General features: G+C 38.7%; 1 protein-coding gene across 19 annotated transcripts in view; it reads right to left on the bottom strand.

Annotated features, from left to right (window-relative positions):
- Positions 1-11,977, bottom strand: part of LOC107089901 (calcium/calmodulin-dependent protein kinase type II subunit gamma-like) — an 80,842-nt gene extending 68,865 nt beyond the window's left edge. For all 19 annotated transcript variants that reach the window (XM_015382932.1, XM_015382934.1, XM_015382937.1 and 16 more), the window contains exons 1-2: positions 11,836-11,977; positions 10,964-11,058 (exon numbers count right to left, since the gene is read on the bottom strand). In XM_015382932.1, the coding sequence (XP_015238418.1) occupies positions 10,964-11,058; positions 11,836-11,900 (160 nt within the window). In that variant the 5' untranslated portion in view covers positions 11,901-11,977. The remainder of the gene's footprint in view (positions 1-10,963; positions 11,059-11,835) is intronic.
- Between the last annotated feature and the right edge of the window lie 868 nt (positions 11,978-12,845).

The following is a 12,845-nucleotide window of genomic DNA, read 5'->3' as shown; positions in this document are numbered from 1 at the left end:
ATCAAAAATAACAGCAAGGTTTTTTTTACATTGGTAAAAAACTGAGTCAAATTCAATCCAATCCAGATTAACGTGTTAAGACCTACCATAGAACAAACTCGCCAGGGCATATTTGTACAATTTTACATGCTGTATTAGCCATTTGTCAAAGCATTTTAATATGCAAGATTAGATCGTTACAACACTTATAGTCTAAATTTGTATAATTTGTGTGGCAAGTCTATCCCTCAAAAGTCGTAATGTAAAAATGTTGCACAAAGTCCTTTCAAACCAGGGGAATTTTATTTTGAGTGTGTCCAAGACTTCCTTTTAGTAAACAAAGATGAAAAAAAATGTATAACGTAAAATTAATTCAAAGTTCATTAAAATAAAAAAATAAAACTGTTGCATGTTCCGGACCCCGGCAATCATTGACTATAGTCCCTAGTATCTCTAATGCCACATTTCTCACTATGGAGCTGGCAATTATCAGGGTCAGCTTTTCTAAGTGGGTCTGTTGCTGATTGGGGAAAACTGGTTAGAAATGTAGACGGGTTAGTAGTAACCAGTGGGCAAAGATTTAGGAAAATGCTTTCTATGCACACAGTCTTTTGTATACAAAAAGAAATTTCGTTTAAAACAAGCTCTAGACAATTTCATTTTTTAAAGTGCAGCCTTGAAAAACAGTAATAAAAACATTAAAAAAAGAAAAAAATAGTAAAAAGTGACATCCAGCCATTCTGGCTGTTCAGGAACTGCTGGAGGACCACAAGCAAGTGCGAGGAATAAAAAATTTTAATAAAAATTGTGTGAACAGGAAAACTGCTCAGCAGAAAAGTGCGTCAATAGAAAATGTTTTTAAAATATGTTTCTGTACAGTTAGAGATAACCAAGAGATATTGGAGAAACAAAATTTAGCTTGAAAAGGGAGAGCATATGCAACCTCACAGAATACAGGTCTACACAACAACCAAAACAGGAAGTGACACAATACACCATTTTCCAACTTCTATGGAAAGTCGATACTTTAGTCTTGTTCCCTTACACTTAAATTCATATAGCAACTGTAGAAAGGATTAATGACTGAATCCAGTAGGCGGGAAATGGTGGGCAACAAAAATAATTGCATTAAAAGAGTCCTGCAAATGCAAGCAAAAAAAGATTCAAAGCTAAACGATACAACCCCGATCACCTCAAGACCTACATCTTTCCATTTCCATATCCAACTCTCTAGTTCTCTCTTTCATTAAATATTCACTGTTGTCCCATTAAACATTCACGGCGCAGCACAGCCATGTTTATCTATCCCTCGCCAATAAGCCTGCAGCGAGAGAGTACACCAAAAGGCTGAAAACTAAAAAACACACACCCAACTGCCAAGCTCACTTAGGTGGTCTGAGATGCTGCAGCACAGAGTAAAAAAAAAAACGAGAGGGCAGAAGATTACTAGACGAAGGGAGGAAGAAAGGACAGAGGAGAGATAGAGAAGGGAGTAAAAGCAGAGGATGAAAAGAGACATGTAGGGGAACTGCTTGAGGAACGGAAGTAAAAAAAGAGGAAAAATGGCATAGAGACCAGCTCTTAACTCTTGCCCATGTACAGTAAAAGGCAAAGCAGTTTGAGCTTCAATAATTCAGCAGTGGGATGAGTCCCACCAGCCTTCCAGTTTTATTACCACATTAGTAGGCTTAATCTAAAACCACATCCAAACCAGAAACAATGTCTGGTGCAGATTTGTATCTTGAACAAGAGCACAATAAAATATATTTGTTTCTTTCATGTTGTAAAGCTTGTATACAAATAAAACTTTAATTTGACACTCGATACACAATGCAGGAGTGTTCTGCACCTATTTCCTTTACTTTTTTTTACATTCTACTCCATAAAACTGGTGACCTACATTTAATTCTGCATCAGAACACATCATGGCTCAAAACAATAGAAGAATCTGCTGATTTGCTAACATGTTGTGGTTTGCGATGGTTGATTTGAGCGCCATCTCTGTTTAGAGCTTTTTTTTTTTTTTTTTTTTAATTGGATGTTTATATAAAAAGAGGAAGATGCAGATGACGCATCACAACACATCTAGGGTCCAAAGATTTAAATGAGCTTGTGAAAATGCATGTCATAGATGCTTTACATTTCCTATTGTGAAGCTGACTTTCTCAGCAATCATTTAACCCACATATACCACCATGATGTATTTCCAGCTGTGCAAACCTTGTTTTGCACAAACCACATTTTCTTTCTTCTTGCCTAATGTTGTACCTTTCCAGTATATTGGATGGAATTTATTATTTTCTCTATGAAATTTTTATTTTGTCTTAAAAAAGAAAAAAAAATGTAGCCACAGTTTCAGTAGCAAAAAACCAAACTGGACTGATCTACATGAAGCAACTTGACTCAAACCAGAAATGCAACGCTTAAGAAGCATTTTTCCATGGTCATTGTGCTGACGAGAGCAAGTATTAGAAAGCTATTGTGAAATATCCCATTTAACTGCAACTCAATTAAAGATTTGGGGAAAAAGGAAGCCTGTGACCACGTTATAGATCTCATAGGGTTATCTCTATGATACTGTTACTTTAAAAAATGAGAAAGGTGAAAATAAACTAATAAAAAATAAACCTACACTGTTTAATGTGGATATATTTCATAAACATGTCTGCATTTTAGGGAATTCATCATAAAGTCGAAAAGTAGACTTAATTAAGCAGAGTTGACTCCCATCTGGACTAGAAAATGTTAACACTTTAAGACTAACATGAGTCTAAGAATGAAAATGGTATGTGCACAGCAATATGACCCCAGTCAATTTACACTAGTTTATGTAGGTTTAAAAAATTTTTTAAAAATAGAAATGCTTGGCATGGTAATCAATAAAAAAATATATGATTAGAGCATAAATTTCATTTTAGAAATGTTCAATAAAAGTAAGCAGGAGATAAAAAGGCAGCTCACTTCCGACCTTCCTATAAGGAGTTGGATCTGTGTCTCTATTGCAGAAACAATCAGCATCTGCTGCAGTAAGAGAAAGCTGTATTCATTACTACATAGCTTCTAAAATATAAAACAAGTTAACATTCAGTGTCAGCTCCAAGCTGCACAAGCTTTTTTAATTCAGTGTGGATGCAGCTGTAACACATATACATTTAGAAATTATTCTTTACAATTATTCTTTACGAAAAACAATAATATTTAGCTTCAGATCTGAGCAGACATTCTTTAGCGCCATCATGGCTTTTTATTATAAGTTCAAGAGAGAACAAATTTCAATGTCATATAAAAGAAAAATATCAGAACTTCAGACAAAAACACTTTGAATAAGTTTATTCAGCATTGTCCTCCAGCGACATGCAGGGTGAAAACACACAGGTGTTTGATTCCACACAGAGCAGCTGTGGGTGTCCCCTGTGGTGAGGTTTTAGTGTAAATACGTCATTAATACATTACTACATTAAGCTGACTGCTTGTAAAATCCTGAAAGCATAGTGAGGTGGCAGTAGTTAGTCTGGATATTTTATCTGAAAGGAAAAAAACTAATAAAACGACCAATAAGAGCAATAAAGTCCAACTATAAACATACTGTATGCCATTCATCTGCTGTAGATACTGCACACATGCTTGTGACGCCACACACCCCGGCTATAATCGGTGACCTCACCGTTCGTGTGCCCTCCCTGAGCCTCAGAAAACGAGAGCTTAATCCCGCCTACGCACAGACAAACCTCTTAAGCACAGACGGCTCCTGAAGTTGCACAGACATCAGGCAACTACAGCTGATATAAACTATGTTCAGTGCTGGTAGCCAGTGACCAGCAGGAGCTGCGTGTTTTTATTTACGTCTGTGAAAAGACCCAACAGGCAAGACAGTGAACACCCATCTTCTGCACTATTGTTAATACCATGGAGGAGGCAACTTGTTTGTTTGCTTTGTCTAAACCTGAGATACCGTAATAAAAAAAATAGAAAAAATAAAAACTATGACAGCAACAATAAATAGTTGGTTACAGTAGCTGCAAAACCATTTAACACAGAAAGCTTTTTTTACTGATTTTGTTATATTAAAACTTGTAATACAAATGTTTTTGTTTTTAATGCTTAAATTGGACTCAAAATAGGAAAACTTAAACTTAGCATACGTATCCTTCCCCTTTTGCTATGAAGTCCCCAAGATGTTCTGGTTCAGTGTCAAAAGTCGCATTCTTAGTGACAGAAAGTCCAACTTTGTGCACCTTAGTACATCATGACCTGTCGGTATTTACAAGATTTTCATGAAGGCCCCACACATGCTGAAACATCACTAAGCTAAAGGCATCACACTATGAAGACCAAGGAGTTTTGTTTAAAAAAATCCTGGATGTTCTCCTAGAGTCTATCAAATCCATATTTCTAACATGGAAAGGACCTGGAATCAAAACCATCGAGTCAACAAAGGGCCGGCTACAAAAACTTTGAGACAATACAAGGAGGACATTGAAGAGAGAGGCACCCCTGAGACCAAAAGTAAACTTTACGGAGTCAGAGTGTCAGTCCATAGAAGCAATATAGGTTATACACTCCATAGAGGTGGACCTAATGAAAGACTGGAAACAAAAGCCCTTACTGAATAAGAATATGCACTTTAGGATTGCCAAAAGGCATGTAGGCAACTCCCCAGTGTGTGGAGGGAGATGATATGGTCAAATAACAGACATTTTATTGTTTAGAAACCAAGAACAGCGTTATGTCTACCACAAACCAAACTCATTACTTTACCCCAAGAAGACAGCCCTAATAAGAACTAGGGCTGGGTATTTCTGCCAAAGTCCTGAGTCGATTCGAGTTTGATTCATACAGTCCTAAATCGATTAATTTCGATTCGATCTGTTTTTACAATAATGAAAGTGGTTCAACTGTGTTTCAAAATACTCATGTATTTTGTTTTTTCCTGTCACATTTAACAGAAAGTGCAAACTTGTAAATCAGACAGTTTAAACATTAGATGTGAACAAAACTGTCTTATAAGTGCAAACTTGTTTGTGAAAAGTGAAAAAGTGAAACCTCACTCGAGCAAGCAGACGTGACACAGCGGGGACACAGCAGACATTCATGAGCTGCATTATCTCCACTGCACAAACATATTTGCAGCGTTGTCTGTAACAACTACAGGGTGTTTGCTGGTCAGTCCATATTGTTAATGTCTTCAGTCAACCTATTGGGTATATTTGCAGCTGTCTGGCTTGAAGTCATCTTGAGTGCATCTTTCCTGCTTATTTGAATGTGAACGTCACGTAGGTCACTATAAAATTAATCGATCTCATTCCCTAGACATCGATTTTGCCAAAAATGTAAAGGAATCGATTCAAAATCGATTAAATCGATTTTTTTTTTTTACCCAGCCCTAATAAAAACACATGGTGGTGCCATGCAGTACTAATGCTTAGAGGATGTTTTTGGGAGCAAGGACTGGGAAACTGATGCGACTTTAGGGAAAGATGGGTGATCATAGGTACAGGGTTATTCTTGACCAGAACCTGTTGGTTTGCCTATAACGTGAGACTGGGAAGCTGGTTGACATTTGAGCTGGATACATACTGCTAAACAAACACTGCTGCTATTGGCTTAGGCTGCTGGAGGACATGGGGACCATGTTTTTTTTTTTTTTTTTTTTAAACCATTCTGCTTCATTCTTTTTCTATTCTCCCATGCTGCCATATATGTTAGTTCAACTCATAACTTTAAGTTTTCTTTGTCCAAGACATTTCTATGGGCTCAGCTTTTACTGTGACAAACGGTACATTATGTACTCTCTTCCATTCCTTTGACATTAAAACTGGCTCAGAGATCATCTGCTTAACTGTTTTGTCCCTTAACAGAGCCCCATGGAACTAATTTACCTTTACCTTTTCTAACATAGAAAGTATTTATGACTCAGTGCTACCATGTCTCTTTTGTGCTTCTCCTTCGGTATTCATAAACCCCCAGTCGACCTCAACAGAAGGCCACACATGCTGAGCTTGATTCTGCGGGAGGTTTCTTCCTGTTAAAAGGGAGTTTTTCCTCTTTACTGATGCTGCATGCATGCATGCTTGGTGTGAGGGACTGCTGTACAGTCAATGACTCAATGCAAGCAAATGCCACTTCCAGATGTTCATCCAGGAGGAGTAAATTCTGCAAAGTCAATGACTTAATGCAATAAACTGGTTTTCCTATAATGTGTTAAGATGGCATGTGTTGTGAACTGGCCCTGTATAAAACTGGAGTGAAACTGAAACAAAATTGTAAAAAAAAAAAAACAACAAATTTAATGGAGGCTTGAGGGAAAACATTTAAATGTTTTTCGCCTAGTGAGATTTCACACCTGAATCCAACTGAGAATCTATATTGTAGACTTAAAAGGTCCAATCTATAAGTGCAAAACCATCAAACATGATTTGGATAAAAAATATTTAAATAAATCAAATAAAATGTGGAGAAATACTTGTTTTTTTATGCAACAAACTCAGAGATGGCAACATTCAGAGTGTTCTATAAAATTCACCAGGCAATGGCATATTAATTGGGGACAATCCTTTGAATCTTTATGTTTGTATTATATATAATAAAAATACCTCCATTAATTCTGTGGAAAATGTTTGTTTTAAGCATTAAAGAATAAAATAAAATTAGAATCAGCATTACAGACCTCTGAATAAAGACAAAAATTGGTGGTAACGGGACAAGACTGACTGGTACATCTTTATGATGTATATTTGTAAGGGTATATGTATCACTGGTAATAATTCAGAGTAAATTTAGCTAAGATGCATGTTGTTAGATGGAAAAACAAGCAAGCTGACAAAATATTTCAACTGTGATTAAGAGTGTTGCATACTGAAGTACAGTCTGCTTGCATTTCAGTATGGGGAACTATAGTCACACAGGCGTTGTGTGAGGTTCAATAAGAGAAGTTCAATAATGTGAGAAGAATATGTGTATATATATTTAAACAAACTGAGGGTTCTTTTTTTTTTTTTAGATCTGCAACCACAAAAACAAAAACTGACACATACAGGCACAATGAAATGAGCATCTCCAACAGACAGTCCATAGGATGCAGTGCTATGCCTGTGGTTGCTGGGTTACAAGCTCCGGACAAGTGCCACCACAGCCCTCACAAACATGCAGACTCCATAGAATGGGTGGCAGGGAGGAAATATTAAGATCTGTGCTCAAATCGATCAACCGTTTACAGAGACACAAGGACAAAGCCACTGGAGAAGAATGGTTTAAAAAGGGAAAAGAGAATTTCATGGCCGTAGAGAGCCAGACTCCCCTGAGACAAGGGCAGCCCAATCAGTCCAGAACTGGCCCTAATCTGCAGCTCACATCATCACTCAACCCTTTGGCGTGCTGGTCTGATGTTTACTGGGCCAGACATGCTGCAAGCCCCCCGACACACACACACACACACACACATACACAGGAGACATGAAATAAGTGTACAAAATACAAACGCATACGGTGACGAAAACAACCAATGGATTAAATATGCTTGGATTCGGCTACATGGCAGATGAGATGCTATGACACACAGACGGCTTAACGGGCAGACGGCGACAACAAATCTGCAGCAAATACCAAAACACAGGAGGCGGTATATGAATATGCCTTTTACTGCTGCTGAAGACACACACAGCAGCTGGCATAAACACACACATTCAGAGTTAAATATCCAAGTCCCTAACGTAACAAGTGTAAGGAATCACAGTAGCATTACGATCAAGTCCAAGTAAAACTGCAGCACTACGGCGATGTATGCAGGGGTGTTTTCACGCCACTAGCTTTTCTATACCTCGACAGACAGTTAACATGGTGTTCCTACAGCTAGGAGTTGATATAACAGAAAATAAATTATTATAAATAAAATATTAATGCTTTTTATGCATGAGAGTATTCTTCTCTAGCCTGGCTTTTTCTTTGTCAAACACAAGCAACTGCATCAAAGTACATGCTGTAGGTCAACATCAGACCTGTCAATCACTGAAGTAGATCAAGGGAAAGTTGGACAAATCTTCATGTGCAAGTGAAGGCCGTATCATGTACCGAGAACTGACGTGTCACCCAAACTGCTAACGTGGAGTTTGCATGATGTTTTGCACACATACACAAAACACAGCAGGCTGTGGAGCCAGCTTTAGGAAGAAAAACAAAGGTGCTAGCAGTAGGAATGTTACTGCCAGGGCTGTGGTTCTTTATACTGAACTTTCCTAATGCAAATGAATTTAATTAGAAGGCAACAGGTAAAACCTGCTGCAATGCAACAGGCTGCTTCATCGCCTAGAAGAGAGCAACAACAACTGAGGGCATAAAGCAGCCCTTTGAGAAGGTTAAACTTTTATCTAATAATGTTATTTCTACTTGTGTTAATGCACCTCTAGAAATGAAATAAACTGACAAATTGGATTTGGATTTGAGATTGGATTTTTCTTCTTTTTTTTTTGGTAAACAATTATTATAGATAAAAGTGAACTTAAAGGTATAGTGGAGAATTTTTGGTGAATTTTTTAAAAGACCCACCCTCTCCACTTAAAACAAATAAATGCACATATACAACCCTGTATCTACTCCTGAGAGGGAATGCTTATTAAACACGTGCAAGAGCGTGCACAAGCCCATTTCTCCTTGTGCATGCTCTGTTTAAAAGTTGCTGTATGCATTGCTCATACAAGCTTACTTTCCAAAAGAAGATTTGTAATTTCTTCACTATGTCAGACTCACCAGCAGTAGGTGAAAATGTGGATGAGCAAGTAGGACGGCCTTACGAAAGCATAACACCAGAATGATTGATAATTAGGAGGATCACTTATTTTGATGATCCACGCCGAAAAAGAACATTTTACACTATAACTTTAAATTCCAGTTTGACTATGTTTAAATGAAAAGATGACTTAGACCCAACCTAAAAAACATGAATACAAAATTGCTTAGTTAGTGGTGATAACTTGAATTAAGCAGTTCACTCCTGTGCAAATTCTCAGTCATCCAGGTCATGGCCACCACAAAACAGGCTTAAATCAGAGGTATTGGATTTTTGCTGTTTTTCTACAAAACCACATAAAGCATGATGGGAGAGGCAGCAGCTCTGGCCAAGATTCAGCTGTTTACTTACACCTCTAAGGAAACACCTTTGAATTAAAATGTTCCGATCTCGATCAGACGTTTGAATAACAGTGTGAAGGACGCCATCTTTAAGGGAGAAAAGACATCAATAGAAACATTGCCCTTTCAGCTCCCAACCATAAACAACTCTTGGAACTCATTGCAAAAATATTTAAGCATCTTTTACTCAGAGTTACAGGCTATGATACTGTGTTTGATAAAGAGATTATTACAGAGTAGAATCAGTTCAGATCTGGTTGTGACATCGACCCAATCTGAATGCATCCTGGCTGCAAACAAAGAACCTGCAAGACCATTAATATTAGCAGTATGTAAACACACAGGGGGTATGCTCCCAAAGAAAACTTGGTACTACTGTATACCTTGTCTTCTTTTTTTGGAAAACTGCTGAAACTTCCTGGATGCTTAACAAGCATGACAGCCATATTGAATCTAAGCTCCTCTGTATTTTAATGTCATCATTATGTCCCAATCTGGCCAGAGATAAATCACAATCACAATTTTTTTCCTGATTAGCAGATCAAAAGATAAGAAGAAATTATAAAATCCCCCCCCCCCCATAAAAAACAAAAAAAAATTTAAAAACCCCCCCCCCCCCAAAACAATAAATAAAGATTATAATAAAGTTCATAGGACCTTTGACAAACATGCATCAAGCTTTTTTTATGTTTCAGTATTAAGAAAAAGGTCAAGGACTTATCGTTTGATTCATAAAAAGGACTAAATCTTGCAACAGCTGCATTTCCTGCTGAAATGTAGCACTTACCTTAAAAAAGGGTTCGGAACGAATCCAAATTGATATAGACTCGGGATTTTTAATAGAACTTTACAAATACTTTGACAGAAAAGCTGATCGGGTCAAATCTTTGTCAAAAAATGCAAATAATTGTCATGCCTGTGCAAATCCTCAGTCATCCTCATTACGGCAACCACAAAACGGGCCTAAACAGGATGTAAAACATTGATACCATCACCTAGCTTGACAAAGAGTTCTGAGTAGATGTCAAAAGTTTTAAGGAAAACTGAGCGAAAGTGTGAGGACTTGGCTTCCGCTAGTCTGTTATTTAAGCCGGTTTTGTGGTTGTAAATAACTTCTTCTGTTGGAATTAAGACTGCTAACCTATCAAGTCAGCTATACTTTCATTAAAGAAGAGAAAAAATTAGTCGACAGGAAAAGCTGCTTTAGTGAAGCTCTACCAAAACTTTTGAACAACCTGCTATGGTTTGATTTAAGAACTCTGCAGCCTTTTTTCACATCTTATCTACTGGTAAAAAAGTGAGGAGTAAGACAAGCCTCAATCAGCAATAAGGGGAGATGATCTTTGCTATTAAGAGGCTCTAAAAAAAACACTTGAAATGCTTGTTTTTTGTTGCCTTCAAACACTTAATAATAATTTAAGGCCTGTGAAGAACAAGCTGACAGCAGAGTGAAGACTGAGAAAAATGCATGCGGTAAAAACAGGATGACAGTCTCTAGACCAGCCTGGTCTTAAACATTTCTGTAAACCAAAGGATTTCATAACTATTTGCAAAAAAAAAAAAAAACAGCTGAGGATATTTAAAGCCCAGGCTTGAGAACTTGCAATCCTTTGCAGAGGACCAGCCATAACAAACCAAAAATATTGCAGACAAGAGCCAAAATCCACTGAACTCTTGTGCGATTACTCTTAACGCAGCAGCTGGGCTGTGCCAGGTGCCCTGCAGCTTTCCAGGAATCTCCACTCCAAAGCATATAGGACATGTTTGGCCTACTGCTCTCCAGGAACGCAACGAAACCACTTGAGCTGCTTTCCTGTTACCAGATGTCCAGTGTACCAAACTTCCCCCAGCTCGTCCTTACCTCTGCCTGAGAGCTTTTTGGTGTTGATGATTTTAGCAGCATACTCCTGTCCGGTGGACTTCTTGATGCATCTACGAACCACAGAGAAGGCCCCCCTGGAGATGGAGAGATTGACAGAACAGTGAAAACCACTTTCAAATGTAAACAATTGCTGGATTTACACACATTGAAGCCATGCATGATTTATAGCCTCCTAAAGAGGGAACACATTCATATTTAATAAAGTCATATACTGGGTTTTTGAAATAGGGTCTCATCTATGAGTGCATAGCAGGAAAAGCAGGAGGATGTGTCACGCTGGTAGGTGGAGCAGCTTTATTTGCCCCCACATAGAGATAAGGCGTTAAAAAGTGGCTCAACAGTCTGCAGGAAAGCTTCAACTAGTGGTTTAAATATGGGGATTTGAAAACACCACAATGTTAATGCGGCAAAAATAAGAATCCAAATAAATAATCGTGGCTATTTTGACGCTGCGCAGTAAACCAGTGATGAACAGCACGACCATTAGATGGCAAACCAAGTAGTGAGGCGTGCTACCTGCAGACAAATCACTAAACAAGGTATTCCTCATGTTTAAAGGAAGCTACAATGGCGCCATGCACCTTTAAAGACGCACTCACTCGGGATTAAACGCAAGCCTCTGCAGCGCCTGCAGAAAGAAGCCCGCTGACAGTTTACTGCTGCACAGCAGACCGCCTGCAGACTAACCCTGCTTGGTGGTTCTGACAGACCCATTCCAGCCCTGTCAACGCTGGAAGTAAGCGCACACACACACAATGCAGAAGCAGCACAGAGGAGGAAAAACGTGCAACGCACAGAGACACAGGCAGCGTGAATGCAACAAGAGAAACTGGGGTTTAATGGTCGCTTACTTTCCGAGTTCCTCATACAGCTGATACTCGTCTGTGAACCTGGTCGAGGTTACAAGTGTGGCCATGTTGACTGAAGTGAAGGCTCAGAGAGGGGAAGAGAGGCTTGATCTCACAGAGAGGAGCATGGAGTGGGAGGGGAGGGGAGGGGAGGGGAGGGAGCAGGCACAGAGGTAGCTGTAGTAACACAGATCCTCTATGAACAGGAGGAGTCACTCTGGAGAGGATAGCGCTGAGCCTTAAATTCGTTTTGCTCAAACAAACCTAAGCCAGCTTTATTTCTGCTCTCATTGTGTCTTGTCTTGGCTGGATGTTAAAGGAAGTTGTCCTTACCATAAAAGTCCTGCTCATTAACTAGGACTAGCATCTCCTCACAATATGATGCTGCCACTACTATGCATTATGGTGGGGATAATGTATGCAGGGTGATGCACACTGTTGGGTTTCTGTCAAACACATTTTTTTTTTTTTTTGCAGGGCTGCTCAGTAGAACAGTGGGTAGCACTGCTGCCTTGCAGCAAGAAAGTTCTGGGTTCAACTCTCGGTCCAGGGTCTTTCTGCATGGAGTTTGCATGTTCTTCCTAAGCATGGGTGGGTTTTCTCTGGGTACTCCGGCTTCCTCCAAAAACATAACTGTTAGGTTAATTGGTTTCTCTAAATTCTCCTTAGGTGTGTTTGTATTGTTTGTTTCTGTGTTGACAGGCGACCTGTCCTGGTTGGACCCCGCCTCTTGCTCGTAGATGGCACCAGCAGCCCTTGCGACCCCAACTGGGATAAGAGTGTTAGAAAACGGATAGATGGATGGGAAAAAATCATATTTACCGACCAAAGCACTTTTTGTTTTTGTTATGATTAAAATGACTATGCAAACAATTAGTCTTTTTATTTTCTTTATAACATGTCTGTTTTTTTTGTCAGTCTTAAAGTGTAACTCTTCACAAATCATTTTTTTTTTAAATAAACTTTACAACCAGGGCCTGAGGCATGCTATTTTAATGTCACTGTGCAATCTG

The sequence above is a fragment of the Cyprinodon variegatus genome, unplaced genomic scaffold (assembly GCF_000732505.1).
Source record: "Cyprinodon variegatus isolate N-32 unplaced genomic scaffold, C_variegatus-1.0 Scaffold270, whole genome shotgun sequence".
NCBI lineage: Eukaryota > Metazoa > Chordata > Actinopteri > Cyprinodontiformes > Cyprinodontidae > Cyprinodon > Cyprinodon variegatus.
The sequence above is the reverse complement of the archived record's forward strand: the minus strand, read 5'-3'. Positions and strand labels throughout refer to the sequence as shown.